Source organism: Mytilus galloprovincialis, chromosome 14, assembly GCF_965363235.1.
Source record: "Mytilus galloprovincialis chromosome 14, xbMytGall1.hap1.1, whole genome shotgun sequence".
Lineage (NCBI taxonomy): Eukaryota > Metazoa > Mollusca > Bivalvia > Mytilida > Mytilidae > Mytilus > Mytilus galloprovincialis.
In genome coordinates, this window is record NC_134851.1 from 50,126,004 (window position 1) to 50,139,976 (window position 13,973).

At 31.0% G+C, this 13,973-nt stretch overlaps 1 protein-coding gene across 3 annotated transcripts in view; it reads left to right on the plus strand.

The window, feature by feature from the left end:
• Positions 1 to 2,723: 2,723 nt before the first annotated feature.
• The window catches only part of LOC143059633 (dynein axonemal heavy chain 7-like), a 63,782-nt gene continuing 52,532 nt past the window's right edge, over positions 2,724 to 13,973 (plus strand). The window contains exons 1-12 of one of the 3 annotated variants that reach the window (XM_076233147.1): positions 2,724 to 2,857; positions 4,164 to 4,353; positions 5,270 to 5,408; positions 5,816 to 5,924; positions 6,299 to 6,403; positions 6,652 to 6,730; positions 7,088 to 7,286; positions 8,012 to 8,131; positions 10,374 to 10,557; positions 11,274 to 11,453; positions 12,905 to 13,060; positions 13,540 to 13,560. In XM_076233147.1, the coding sequence (XP_076089262.1) occupies positions 2,840 to 2,857; positions 4,164 to 4,353; positions 5,270 to 5,408; positions 5,816 to 5,924; positions 6,299 to 6,403; positions 6,652 to 6,730; positions 7,088 to 7,286; positions 8,012 to 8,131; positions 10,374 to 10,557; positions 11,274 to 11,453; positions 12,905 to 13,060; positions 13,540 to 13,560 (1,500 nt within the window). In that variant the 5' untranslated portion in view covers positions 2,724 to 2,839. Of the gene's footprint in view, positions 2,858 to 3,129; positions 3,151 to 4,163; positions 4,354 to 5,269; positions 5,409 to 5,815; positions 5,925 to 6,298; positions 6,404 to 6,651; positions 6,731 to 7,087; positions 7,287 to 8,011; positions 8,132 to 10,373; positions 10,558 to 11,273; positions 11,454 to 12,904; positions 13,061 to 13,539; positions 13,561 to 13,973 lie in introns of those variants that run through there. The other 2 variants (XM_076233148.1, XM_076233149.1) reach the window with 2 other exon arrangements.

Below are 13,973 nucleotides of genomic sequence, written 5' to 3' on the forward strand. Positions count from 1 at the left end.
AACTCATAAATCTAAAACAAACTGACAACGCCATGGCTAAAACTTAAAAGGACAAACAAACAACAGCACACACGACACAACATAGAAAACTAAAGATTAAACAACACGAACCCCACCAAAAAAATCTAGGGGTGATCTCAGGTGCTCCGGAAGGGTAAGCAGATCCTACTCCACATGTGGCACCCGTCGTGTTGCTTATGTGATAACAAATCCGGTAAATAGTCTAATTCGGTAGGTCACATTCATGAAAGGGAAGGGGATTGTAGTTACGACGTAAGGAACATATCCGATATCATTTGTGAAACGGTTATTCTATAACGGTCAACCAACTCGTGATGGCGTCCGTAAAATTTACGAAGGGATGATTTCAACTTCACCATTTGGAACTCTTGGTTTAATAGCTTCCTTGTGAGCAGCAACCCTCTCAAGAAAATCATGATAGGAAATGCAAGCACGGGAATATCGTATCAGTTGGGAGATATATACCCCGTTTGCAGGTGCTGCTGGAATGTTGCTACTTAGAAATGGAAAGTTCACAATTGGAAAGCTGAAATCATCTCTTTTGTCGTAAAGTTTTGTTTTCAACCGACCCTCCATGTCAATTTCTAGATGTAAAAGATATGAGGCCGACTTAACTGTATCTGTAGTATCCTTTATCTCTAGCTCGATTGGATAGATGCGTTCCACATAGTCACCAAATTTTGAATTATTTAGTGAAAGAACATCATCTATGTAGCGAAAAGTAGAGTTAAAGGATATTGCTAACTTCTTATCTTTCTTCTTAAGAAGTTCCTGCATGAAGTCAGCCTCATAATAATAAAGAAACAAGTCGGCAAGTAGAGGGGCACAGTTTGTTCCCATTGGAATGCCGACAGTCTGTTGAAAAACACGTCCTCCGAACGTAACAAATATGTTGTCAATCAAGAAATCCAGCATCTTGATAATATCAGTTTCAGAGATTTTTTTGTTCGAATCAGAGTAGGATTTATCCCTCCCTAAGACAAGATACTTGTATCTACGTTGGCCATTCTTTTTTACGAAGCAAAGCAATACCAACTCTTTCAATTTGTCTTTTAGTTTGGAATGTGGAATACTAGTGTAAAGAGTAGAAAAGTCAAATGTGTTAATACTGTTACACGATGAAAGAGAGTAAAATATGATCTGCCAGACTGTCAGAATATCCTAACATACCCTCTTGAAAAATTCCAATGGAAAAATTTGATTACAAGGAAAATTTATACTTACTGGAGAGAAAAGATAAATGAAAATTCTGAGGGTTATTCAAGCTTGCAACACATCGCATGTGCCTATAAGATCAAAACAATCCATCCAATCCTTACAACAAGCACTTCAAACTGCAGGGACATCAACAGAATGTCTATTAGAACAAAAGTTGCAACAGGAAATTACATACTGCAATCAAATAGAGCTAAATTCAACAAATATGAGGTATCAGCCACCTGCAAAATTTGTGATAAAGAAGACGAAACGATTGAAAATTTTCTTATCTCTTGTCATCTTGAACCGAACAGAGAAAAGCTTTTAAAAGTGATACGTGAGCGATGTCTTAGATTGGCAGAACTATTTAACGTTAACATAATATTAGTTTGGATATAAACTTAATCCATGTGATAATTAACCCATACTATCTTGTGAAATTCTGTGCTTGCACTCAAACTAGTGATTTATGTAGCTTTATTAGCTTGCATGTTGAACTGTTCAACCTACTTGTAGAACACTTGTATATAACCTGCATATGCTAAGGTACAAGCTCCTAAACACTGGACAGAAAAACTTAAGAAAGTCAAATTTAGATAAGTAGTAGTTGTGTGTGGACTGTAAGTTATTATTAATTAAAAGCAAATATATTCTAAATTCCGTGAATAAGTCTTGTTATGTGATATTGGTGAAGGAATATATTGACATACTTTTATTGTGTACAGAGTCAGACTGTATTATAATTCTATTGGTGATTGGATTTATTACTTCGGCGTACTGAAGGTGTGCCTATATTGGCAAAATATATAAAGATACAGAATACTCATAGTATATTATAATATAAATACATTTATAAGCTGTATTTAGAGTCGGCAAGGTATACAAACAGAGACAACATATATATATATGTTCTAATGAGCTTTTAACCGACACCAAGGATTTGTATATACAAATCTTACTATACAAATCCTTACCGACACTGAGGTTGTAACTGTGGTTATAATAACTGTGACTATTATACTAACTTAATTGTATATTATGTCTCATGTCATAAGTCAAGTTCTTTTTTAACTTTGAGAAGAGAAATATATAAATGATCATATATCTCGGTGTCTCCGAGTGTACTGAGGCTGCTTTGAAGACATCAGTGACTGTATACACAAAATCTTTGAGAAATTACAACTTTTTCTATCATCTCTCAGATTTGTCTTATATCGGTCTTAATTAACTTGAATTTCTTATCTCTAGTACTGTGTTTACTTTGTTGTATATATAGAAAGCATTAAAAAACTGAAGATTTGAAATTCCCGCTAAAAAATGTTTCCCCATCTGGTACCCCATATATAAAAATCTCGCTTCGGCGATTAAACTATCAAATCGTCGAACAATTAAAAAAAAGGATAAAACTTTGTTTCTTTTTAAAAATAAACATGAAAAATTATTTTCACACTATGAATTATTTCACAATAAAAACAATTTAAATCCATATTACCTAGCAACGTGAAAGCATAACCGCCATCTTGTCACGCACTGCTCAATTGGATAAAATCAAAACATTTTTTATTTTCTCTTGATCCAGTGCAATAACTGTTGAGATATACCCATGAAATAGAAATTTGGAATGGCAGACATTCAGGAGGTAATTTTATTAGTAATTTACATTGAAAGCAAGCTTTATAAAGGGGAGTCAGATTGGATTTATATAAGTTGCTGGTCACTGCAGGGTTTATTTTGACAACGTTCCAACTTCAGAAGTTAAACGCAGTTTTGTGTAAGACTCCTGATTGGATATTAAGATAACACTGATTTAAAATTTACTTAGAAAAATATATCAGATCACTTTTAGATAGGATTCATGCAACTTGTAACAGTAACACTGACAGTTACAGCTAGGGACCAAGCAACATGTCAACAAACCTGCCCAGTATGAGGGTAGGAATATACCATTTACCATTAGGCATCAAACAGTCATTTTTGGCTACTGTTATCAGAAAATTATAAATTTACAATTTTTATTGTCAAAATTTCCTACTCGTTATGCAACAGAATTAGGAATATTTTTGCATGATTTGTCAAAATTAGTTTTTTAATCGTCAGAAAGTTAATGTACATTTTATCGTCATGCACAAAAAATTATTATTAACATCATTTCGCAAAATCTTTTACTAATTGTTATTCGTCATGAACTTGAAGGTTACGACAACGTTGCCCTCAAACACCTTATCGCTATTTGTTGGCCATTACCGGAAATTACAAAAGTGACCGTAAAATTATGACTGACGCAAAATTGCCAAATAGCGGTAAGGTTTAATACAACCCTCCAGTAGATATAGTTTAAACCTTTGACCGTGTTTTTGTTATGCAGAGTCTTACATGTAATTAGGTATAATGGTCCCTCTAAAGACAATTACAATCAGTTTTTCATAATAAACTAAAAATAATACATAAAAATAAGAATTCTTTGATTTCAAACAAACAACATTATAAAGTTGTAATGACATATATGACTTCAGAAATTGCAGTGTCAGAACATTTTCTGAGGTTCTTTTTACCTAGTGAGAGAAGAATACCTTGTAAGACATGAGTTCATTCTAAAAATGTCACATCAAAGAGTATATAATCTGCACCTAGTTTTTAACTAAGATGGGCTTAATTTGGATATAGTTCAAGTTGTAAATATTTATCTTCAATTAATGCACGCGTACTTCAATACAAATTAAATTTACTTAAACTTTATGTCTAAAATAAATTTGATACATCATTATATTATCTGTTTATCCATGATATCATTTATCTACTTTTCAGAAGATTTATCTCACTTACAAAATGTATGTGAAACTTTTTATCAAGCTTACTAAAGATGTTAGTCCTTCATTTTCCCTTTTGGATTTAAGTTTTTAATGAACATTTGGGTTTTCATTGTTGCTTTATTTCTCTATTTATAGTTGACTCCTGGTCGTAGTGGCCGAGGGAGTAAGGGTAAAGGGACAGACGATCCCATTAGATTCCTCCCAGTATTACCATCCAAAAGATCAAAACCAGCATGGCAACAAAATCCACCAACTTTTGAACTATCTGGTAAAATTGTTGAAGAAGAATCAAATGGAATTGATTTAGTTGGAGAGCTCACAGCAAGTAAGTACATAAAAGACTGTGGCATGTACAATTTGACTCAGTCTTATTGACTAGGATTGTCAGGTTTTCCTGCTGAAGATTAATGGTTCTCTACGCTTCCTCCACAAATGAATTGTGATCACCATGATGACCATGATATAGCTCTATAAGTGGCGTTAAAACAAATACATTCAATCATTTAAGCATTGCAAACGAGTCTTCAATTTAAAAAAAATCCTCATAACGTGCATTCATGACATTGTAAATCAGAAAATTCTTCATGTCAGTACATTTCATACTTTAAATATAAAACAATTATGCATAATTTCTAAGTGGGTTGAATTCCAAAAGCCATAATCAAACTTATTAAATATAAAAAAAAAGGTAAAATCACAAAAATACAGATGATGAAAATTCAAAACTGAAAGTGGCAATGCAATGGAACAGCAAAACCAAAAGACAAAAAACATTAAACAAATTGATAACAGCTGTGACATTCCTGACTTGATCAGGCATTTTCTTATGTAGAAAATAGTTGATTAGGCCATAAAAATGAATAGATTTGTTTGCCCAAATGCTACCTACCCAGAAAAAAGCTGCCTACTCAAATTCTTTTATTGTCCTGATTTGAAGAAGTTTTTTTTTAATCAGATAGGCATGAAGACTAATAAACACCTGATACTTCAATTTCTCTTTTCGAAACAAAACAAAAAAAAGAAAATGCCTACCTACCTACCCACTGTCTCAACCTTTGGGTAGGGTTTGGGCAAACCAAAATTTTTTTAATTGTGGCCTTAAAAAGTCAATGGGAAAAACAGATTTTCAATGATACTGGTACAATGAAAGGGACCATCAGACCAACATGTACTTGTTAAACATAATTGATTTATTTAAATTTTAATTATAACTTTGATAATCATGTTTCTTTTTTGTAAAGGAGACGCTAAGAGACGGAAGCCAACCAAATTGAAACCTATTGAAAAACAAAATGGTGCTACAAATGGGGATGTTACACAATTTCAACAACCCAAAAAAGATAGAGAAAATTTCAGAAAGGCTTTGGTTGATATTATCATGTAAGTTATTTAATTTAATTTAAAACTCATTTGATACTGCAAACATGTGCTTTAAATTAGGTTATAATCTGCGAAGATCTTTAGAAATAATATCATTAAAAATTGCAAAATGATACTTTATATAGATTTATTAAGTTAACTAGGCTGCAACATCACAAACTAGGATTAAATGTAGTTTCTTTAAGAATATGATTTTATCTAAGGTTTCATGGACATGTTCCTATGAGTTTGTATTAAAATTTCCTATTTATGACTTTTCTCCTGCAAGATTTTTTTTTAGCAAAATTCAATGTTATCAGACCTATTTTCATGTGAAGATATACGCTTTGTGCATGTGAACATATATTTCTTTTCTCCTTTAAAATTTGTTCATATACTTCCTATGCTAAATCTTGGTACTTTTTTAGGCAAGAGGAAGGTGGAGTTCCTCACAGCAGTACAGTGTCTATTAACGGTGGTGAGTTACCTCCACTGTCAAGGACAGGGTCACCAACATCAGCAGAAAAAGATATTCTGGTAGGTATCAAGTTAAAATCAGTTTAAAAGTTTTGCAACTGAATATAGGCTGTCAAGACAGCCAGCTAATTCAGATTAATAAATTGAACTTTTATGTTGATTTATGATATCTGATGACCTTTTCATTTAATATAATACTGTTGGAAAAAAACTAATTTCAAAACCTTGGTAAAGAGTGTGTTTATTTGGGCCAAGAAGACAGAGAAAAACTGTTTTATTTTAGCAATATTGATACTGCATTTTGTAAATTCAAAGAACTTGTAATTAGTTGTGTTTTCTTTTTATTCAACAAAATAGTTGATCATTTATTACTGCATTCAACAAATTGATTGTGACACAGAACTTGTAATCAATGTTTTGCTCTTTTATTTTAGAGATATTATTACTATATTCACAATGGAATTGACACAGAACATGTAGCTCCAATGGAAGATTCATGGCTTGAGAATGTCCTTGATCTTGTGTCATATGATCTAAAGGTATGCTTCATTATACATAATTATGAAGTTAAAGTTGAGAAAATAAACAATCAAAAAGATGAGAGCAACAATTATAAAGTCAGAATTGAGAAATAAACAATTACATATAATTTTCAATAAAAAAGATTAGAGCAATTATCAAAAATAGTTTCTCAAAAAAACAAATAATATTAGAACTGAAAAAAATAGCAATTAATTAAATGTTTGAGCTAAAATGTTGATCAAATTGTTGTTGTTTATTTTTGTAGAAAGACCACTTTGAAACCATAGAGAATTTGTCAGATGAAATGAGAGAGGACTATCTGTTAAGTGTTAAAAAAGCAATTGGTAAGTAACTTTGAAGAAATCAAGTTGAAAAAAATATTTTGTAATCTGAGAAATATTCAAAATGTTATCTAATTTGAACTTTGGATATTCTTCAAATAAATTTTCCTGGAAGTTAACACTGTGACATTGATGTATGTAGGAACCAAAATGATAAAAGTCATTATTTGGTGATAATGCAAAACTAACTTAAATTCTTCAATTTATACAGAAAGCTGACATGGGGGAAAAAGAGTTGACTGATGTAAAAATATAACAAATAGAATAGTCCCAGCCATCAACATCACAAGTTTTGTTGGTGTCGATAAGCTGATACCTGTTGCCTGTTCTTTTGTCAATGGTCTACCTTTTACTTTTTAGTTGATTTTGTATTGAAAGACCCAAGAGAAAAAGATGATGACAAAAAAGAAAGACTCCCACCTCACAGAGAGGAGATGGATGTTGTACCTAAACCATGGCACAAATCATTTATATCAGGTCTAGATCTGATGTCACAGAAACTTCACATTACTACTCCATGCATGTTACAGGTTCTTGACTTCTGGCATGTTTCCTTTGGGTGAGTATACATATAGAGGTATAGACCAAAAGTGCACATATATTTTCAGGTATAGACCAAAAGTGCACATATATTTTCAGGTATAGACCAAAAGTGCACATATATTTTCCCTGTGAAACAATTTCATTTGTCTAACAAAAGTTTCATTATACAGATGTTATTTAGGTGAATGCTTGAAAAAATCATTTGATTGTATAATGTTTTGGTAGGTGTTAAAATTTTATGTACATTTGAAAAAGTCTTCTTAATTTGTAGATTTGGTTTCTTTTACAGTGTAATATTGAAATTGAAAAATGGATATATAGAATTTGACAGATTTACATTTAGTCTCAAGTCAGCCTCATGCAAAATTGTATCTAAAAGCCCACCCAGTCTTTCTGTGTCTATAATGAATAAGATAATGAATCTTATTCTAGTATACAGCTGGGTTTCTTATAAAAATATTGTGACCCCTTGACAAAATCTATGGTGCCAATTGCTACTTGACCCCTTGGTTACTTCCAACATTGAAAAACATTTCATCAATACCATTTTTTAATCTCATAAAATCAGATAGTCAAAGTAAGATAATTTTCTGATTTTTGTTGTTGTTAATTTACATGTTTCAATGACATATATCCTAGTCCTCTTTTAATCATTAGTTTGTAGAAATGTTATAGTATGAGTGCATGAAAATATGATATTTGAACTAAAAGATCAACCTGGACTTAATTTTCTATCCACAGCAAACTGAGGTTCATCAATACAGAGGAGTTTAATGATAAAGTAGAATCAATGGACTTGACAACTTTCCAGAAGATGTGTATGGCACATGTCGATGCTGCAAAGGAAAAACTTCTAAAAAAGTAAATTTTGTAACAGTAATATCATTTAAGTACCATGTTTTCCAGATCAAAAAAGAGATCACTTGTTATGTTTATGAAAGTTGTTGATTTCTCATGTATATATATGTAGGGGTCATCTGTAACTTCCAAAAATTTTAGAATTGGGCAAAGTGTAGGCTAAATGGGAAGGGGTAATATCATCAATAATTATTTGTGCACACTAGTTTTAACATCAGGCTTTTCTCTAAGTACAGCTTCTTCAACTGAAAATAGTTGACCTTTTTTTGGCTGTTGTAGGTTTCTTAAAGTGTTCTGTTTGCAAGCTTAGGACATTGTTTAAGAAATAATTCTATCCTGCCATGCTCTATGCTCATTTTAACATGGGTAGGCATTATATTTGTTAATATCTTAATACAGAGCGTTAGCGAGGTATTAAATGTTTACAAATATAATGCCTACCCATGTTAAAATGAGCATAGAGCATGGCAGGATAGAATTATTTCGATTCTAATAGGAATATTTGAACTTTTTCACTTCGAAGCGGACCTATAGTAGACGCTCAGAATGTCGCCATTTTGATTTCATGAACCAAAAACGTTATAGAAAATCAGCAGTTTATCAATAAAAAAAGAACAGAAACATTTAAACTTACTTTTAGAATGTTTTTATTTAATTTCCTAGCGAGCAACACCAACAAAAATGTCAATTTTGATCTCTGGCGTTGTTCAAAGTTCACTTGACGTCAATCACGTGCAGCCCATGTTCTATTTGAATTAGAACATGGCTTTGTACCCAAAGCTTAAGAAGAACGTCACATTAGAATGACAATTAAGACCCCTAAATGTTTCCCTTCAAAGCAAGTGTGAGTAATTCAAGAACAACAATAAAGACATAATTACATAACTTAATTCTTAGTGTTTCATGGAATTATTGTCTCATGTGGTTCTAGACTATAATAATTAACTCTTAAAATTACAATTTTATACATTCAGTTGCACTTAGATAACTGGTTTTTAATAGTCTGCAGTCATTGAATTCACCATATAAGATCATTGATAAAATAATAAGTTTCTTCAATTTTTTCAGTTGATTCTGTTAGGATTTGTTGTATTTTTCAGTTTAACTTAAATGTAAATATGCCATCTATAAGGAAATGAAAATATTATTCTTTGTGCTTTGAATTGAATTGTGTGTAAAGAATTAGGACATGTGCATTTTGTTATGAAATATGTTGTGTAATTAACCAAACAAATAAGTTGGCATGTGTGCAAATCAGCTGGCAACATACTGTTTTAAAATCCTGATCAATTGAAAATTGGCATTTAATCAATAAGTCTGAAGATTTAATAAGATTAGCTGAAGAATTTTAAAGAAGTTTAAAAACTTTGTTGATGTTATTAAATTATAATTTTTTTACATAATTTAATGTCTTGAAATGTACAATCTAGGGAAATTCCCTATAATTTTGCTTATAAAAGTTTTTAAAGAATTATTATTTAATAATATATTATTTTTTTAGTTCGAAGAATAATTGTTTTTAAAGATAGCCTTTATTTGCATTATGAAAATAGGAAATTACTTATAAACCATGCTTGGGGATATTATAAAGTCACTACCCTTTAGTCTTTACTTTGACAATGAATCTTTTCATTGTATCTGTGTTACCTCTTTAAACCCTTGTCCTTGATAGAATGTTTTGAAACTTTACCAGAATGTTAACCATATATATTCCAATTGTTCACCTAATGTTTGTTTTTTATCTAAATTATTTTTGGGGTTTCCCTAGACAAAAGATAGTCTTTTTGTAGGGTCAGCATATCAGTTATGTGAGTTCAGCTTGCAGAACCGCTTGTTTTTCTTTAAAGTATATAATCCTAAATCATGCTTCAATTTTTTTCTATCAAATATTATATTGTTTTACATTTTTGTATCCAGGGCCATATATATGGTAGAGATTTTGCTCATTGATGAAGGTGAAACTGTAGTTGTTTACATTATTTTCCATTGGTCTTTTGTTCAATAATTGTGTCCATGGCAATCATACATCAGCTACTTTTTTCTATATTATTCATTTTTTTGACAGCCAAACCATCATCATCACCCAGATTGAACGTTGGCTGGTTTTAGCACACTTTGCATATGATGCTGCCAAGTTTTTTTTTTTTTTTACTAAAACCATAAAACAATTTGTCTTTATAATATCCTTAAAGATTTATTTATTGAAATTGTCATTTGTTTCAAACTTCACATCATACCTTTTCAGATGGTGCCCAGAAGTACAGAGAATGTTTTATGAGGGTAACAAGCGTAAACAGGTTCCAAGTAATGCTGATCCAGAAAAACTGGAATCCTTCTTTAACAGTGCTGCCACATTGATGACAGAAAATCTTCAGCAGTTGACGCTGAACTCACTTGATGATTTTACGGATCTTATTGACCAACCTATTGTGAGTAATAGGACGCGCATTTTAAGATTTCATCAATGCAAAATTTTCTTCTTAAATTTAAATTGATGTGCAGGTTTAAAACTTTATAAAAACTTGATGAAAGAAAAAATCTCCTGGTTACAATTACTATTATACTTCCGCTGAAATGTTAGAAATATCAGAACAAAAGTAATGTTGTACTTTATGTGGTACATAACAATACAGGGAGATAACTCTGATAAAATCAGCTTTTTAATTACATTCTATTATTAAGGAAAAATTAAAAACTTCTCAATGATGAAAATTTGTGTATGTCAACCTGTCAAAGGGTTAAAGTAAATTTATTGTCAAAATCTTACGAAAATTAAATAAGCCAAATAATTTGTATTCAAGGTTTTTGGTACCTATAAAGGGAGGCATTGAGAAGTTTCTTCAATTTTGACAAAACGGACTTATATATGTTAGATTGTCATACATGATTCATACTTTTTATGTCGTCATAAAAAGATATCTTGCAAAATAATATCAGTTGCAACATTTGAGAAAAAAGCACAATGATTGACCTAAGAAGAAAACTGAATTTTGTTGAATTTTAGATTGTCTTGTCTTGAAGAAGATTGCTATTGTTTGAATAATAAAGAAACAACAGAACTGAAACACTATTGTATTGTTAACTAAAATATTATATGGATTTTTGTTAACTATTTCTGTTAATACTCTGATCTATTTTGTTTTAGTACTCCACAAGGGCATATGAACATTCCGGGTTCCAACTTAACCTGATTCTGGAGGACACAAACATTGTTTTTGAGCCAACATTTAAAGACTTTGAAGTTGTCATACTAAATGTTTATGATGTAATGATCAAAGCATCTCAACAAGTACCAAGGGTTGAAACAAAATTGTACTTGGACTGGGTATGTAGCTAGTTCAGATTTATCTCTCATTTAAGTGAATGAGTACTGAAAAATTACAATTTAACAACTTCTTACTTTTATTTAGCTTTTAAGAATTTCAAACAAGTTAATTTTTAACATCAGCATATCATATTTTGTAAGAATGCCCATTTGTAATATTTTTAGAAAAAGTAAATGTGAAATTCATTATAAATAATCAAATTGTGAATAAATGTCTATTAATAATTAATTATATACTACTATGTATCAGGGCTCACGCTACCAGGCGACTTGGGCGAAGAAGTCGCTTTCCCGACCGTCACTTCGCTTTCCCTGACCCCCAAAAGCGAAAACAAGTCGCCCTGTTCTTGACGACAGTCGCTTTCAGTCGCTTCCGTCATCGGACATTTTCAATTTTTACCAAGTTGATGAAACATCAAATTTTTATTGATAATTAAAGAAATTCAGACATAAACGATTCATTATCTTTTGAAAAGAGGTTGAAGATTTGTCTTCGCAGTGTGTAGCAGGTTATTTGATAAAAATACAACTTTTTATCACTTCGTGCATTTCCGTAAGTACCGGTGCTTGTTACTCGAAAACGTACATCAACCTCAATTTCGGCGGCAAAATAAGTTTGTTACTTCATTTAAACGTGATAAAAGTTGCCTCCAGTAAATTTTAATCCATTTATTGCATTAAAAACGTCATGTTCCTTTCCAAATAACTTGTCAAACATCGTTTATTTTTGTAAATTTTCTTGCATTCGTCCGCCATTGACCGATTTCTAATCTTCGGATCTGAACCGGACCAGCTATGACCGAAATCCGTACTTTTACAATAATTACTACGGACGCACGGATGGAACAGCTGACAGAAGAATATTGATCCCAAAGGGAAAAATTACGCATTTCACACGCATTAAGAGACTTTTGGTTACATCTAATTGATTGGTGTTATAATTCCATATATTTTTTTATGGATTGTTTCAAACTATTGATTAAAGTTGCTTAACTCTGAGACTATTATACTAATATCAATATATTATGGCCCAGCTTAATAACTTTTATATTTTTTTATGAGAAACACTGAATGTCATACCCAAGATAATTTTTAATTAAATTGTAATTGATATATTATAATTTCTTTACATTTTTTTAAATATTTTTTATTTTTTTAGTGCTAGATATTTAGTTGGTAGTTTCTCACAAGCTTAAACAACTTTTAATTTCAAATGTTACTTTAATTGTAATTTTTTTACTCAGATATGAATTGAACAGTATAAAAAGAACATTATTTACATATGGCCCTTTATACTATTGTAAAATCCAAACATAATGTATCGCACAGCGCGAATGAGCACTTCTCTTTCAAATCTCACCACTTCTCCCTATCAGTTTCAAAAAGAGAAGTCACTTCTCCCTATAATTCTGAAGTAGTGTGAGCCCTGTGTATATTGTATATTTTAACAGAGTTCCAAAACAAAGACCAATTTACAACCAGTTGTTCTACCAGAAATCCTAGAGTCCCACAAACAGAAAGTCAGAGACGTCATTAAGAAAGAAAGTGTTGGCCCAATTGAACACTGCAAAATTTATGATAAATACAACTTCCTCATTTCAAAGCAGGTATGAAGCCTTTTATATTTAATGTGTAATACCTGTTCAAAGTAGCAAAGTTCACAGATGTAGAACATATGTATAAATGCATCATCACCTTCAGATAGTTTCACATTGAAAGATTTATAAAAAAATAATGTTTAAAGCTGGTGTAAGAATATATTTTATTAATGTTAATATTGTAAATTTATCCCCAAAATTTGTATGAATTATTTTGAAAAATAAAATCTTCTTGTTTCTAGGGGTAACTTCAACCAACATGCATACAATTTTTCAATATTTAAAAAAAAAAAATGGTGAATTTGATAACAAATTAATAAGATTTTAGAAGTCTTTTTATTTTCACAAAATTGAAAGCTGTGACCTCAAAAGCTGAAGTCTTAAAGTTATTGCAATCACAATTACATGGCTACATGCTCTTGAAATTATCATGATATTTAAAGTGTGTTTTTGTGTAATATATGAAATATTCTCCTTGTTACCCACAGCCATACACAGGCAAGATACAGGTAGACTTTGGTTTTTAATTATGCCTTATAATTTTTATTCTCAGGTTGTTGGTTTTTATTATTTGGTTGATTTGTTAGTTAAATCTTGTTTAAAATTTTAGTTCTTTGGCAAAAGTGTTAAAGATTTCAATTCTGTTGACACATTATGAAAGGGCTTTTGCCCTGACGTTTTGTTCACAACTAATCAATCAGTCAATTATTGTGTTGATTAGCTATTCATTACGAAAAAGCCATCTCTTTCTAGTCTAGGATATTCAAAGAATGACCAGTTTATTTTTTTGCTATCTTATATATTATTTTTTCTTCTTTTTTTTAATTAAAGAGTACGAGAAGCTCTTGGTGTATTTAGCTACATAGTTTTTTTAGTATTTACTTGGATTGAAGGGAACAACAGTTTTGTTGGATCTTAGACT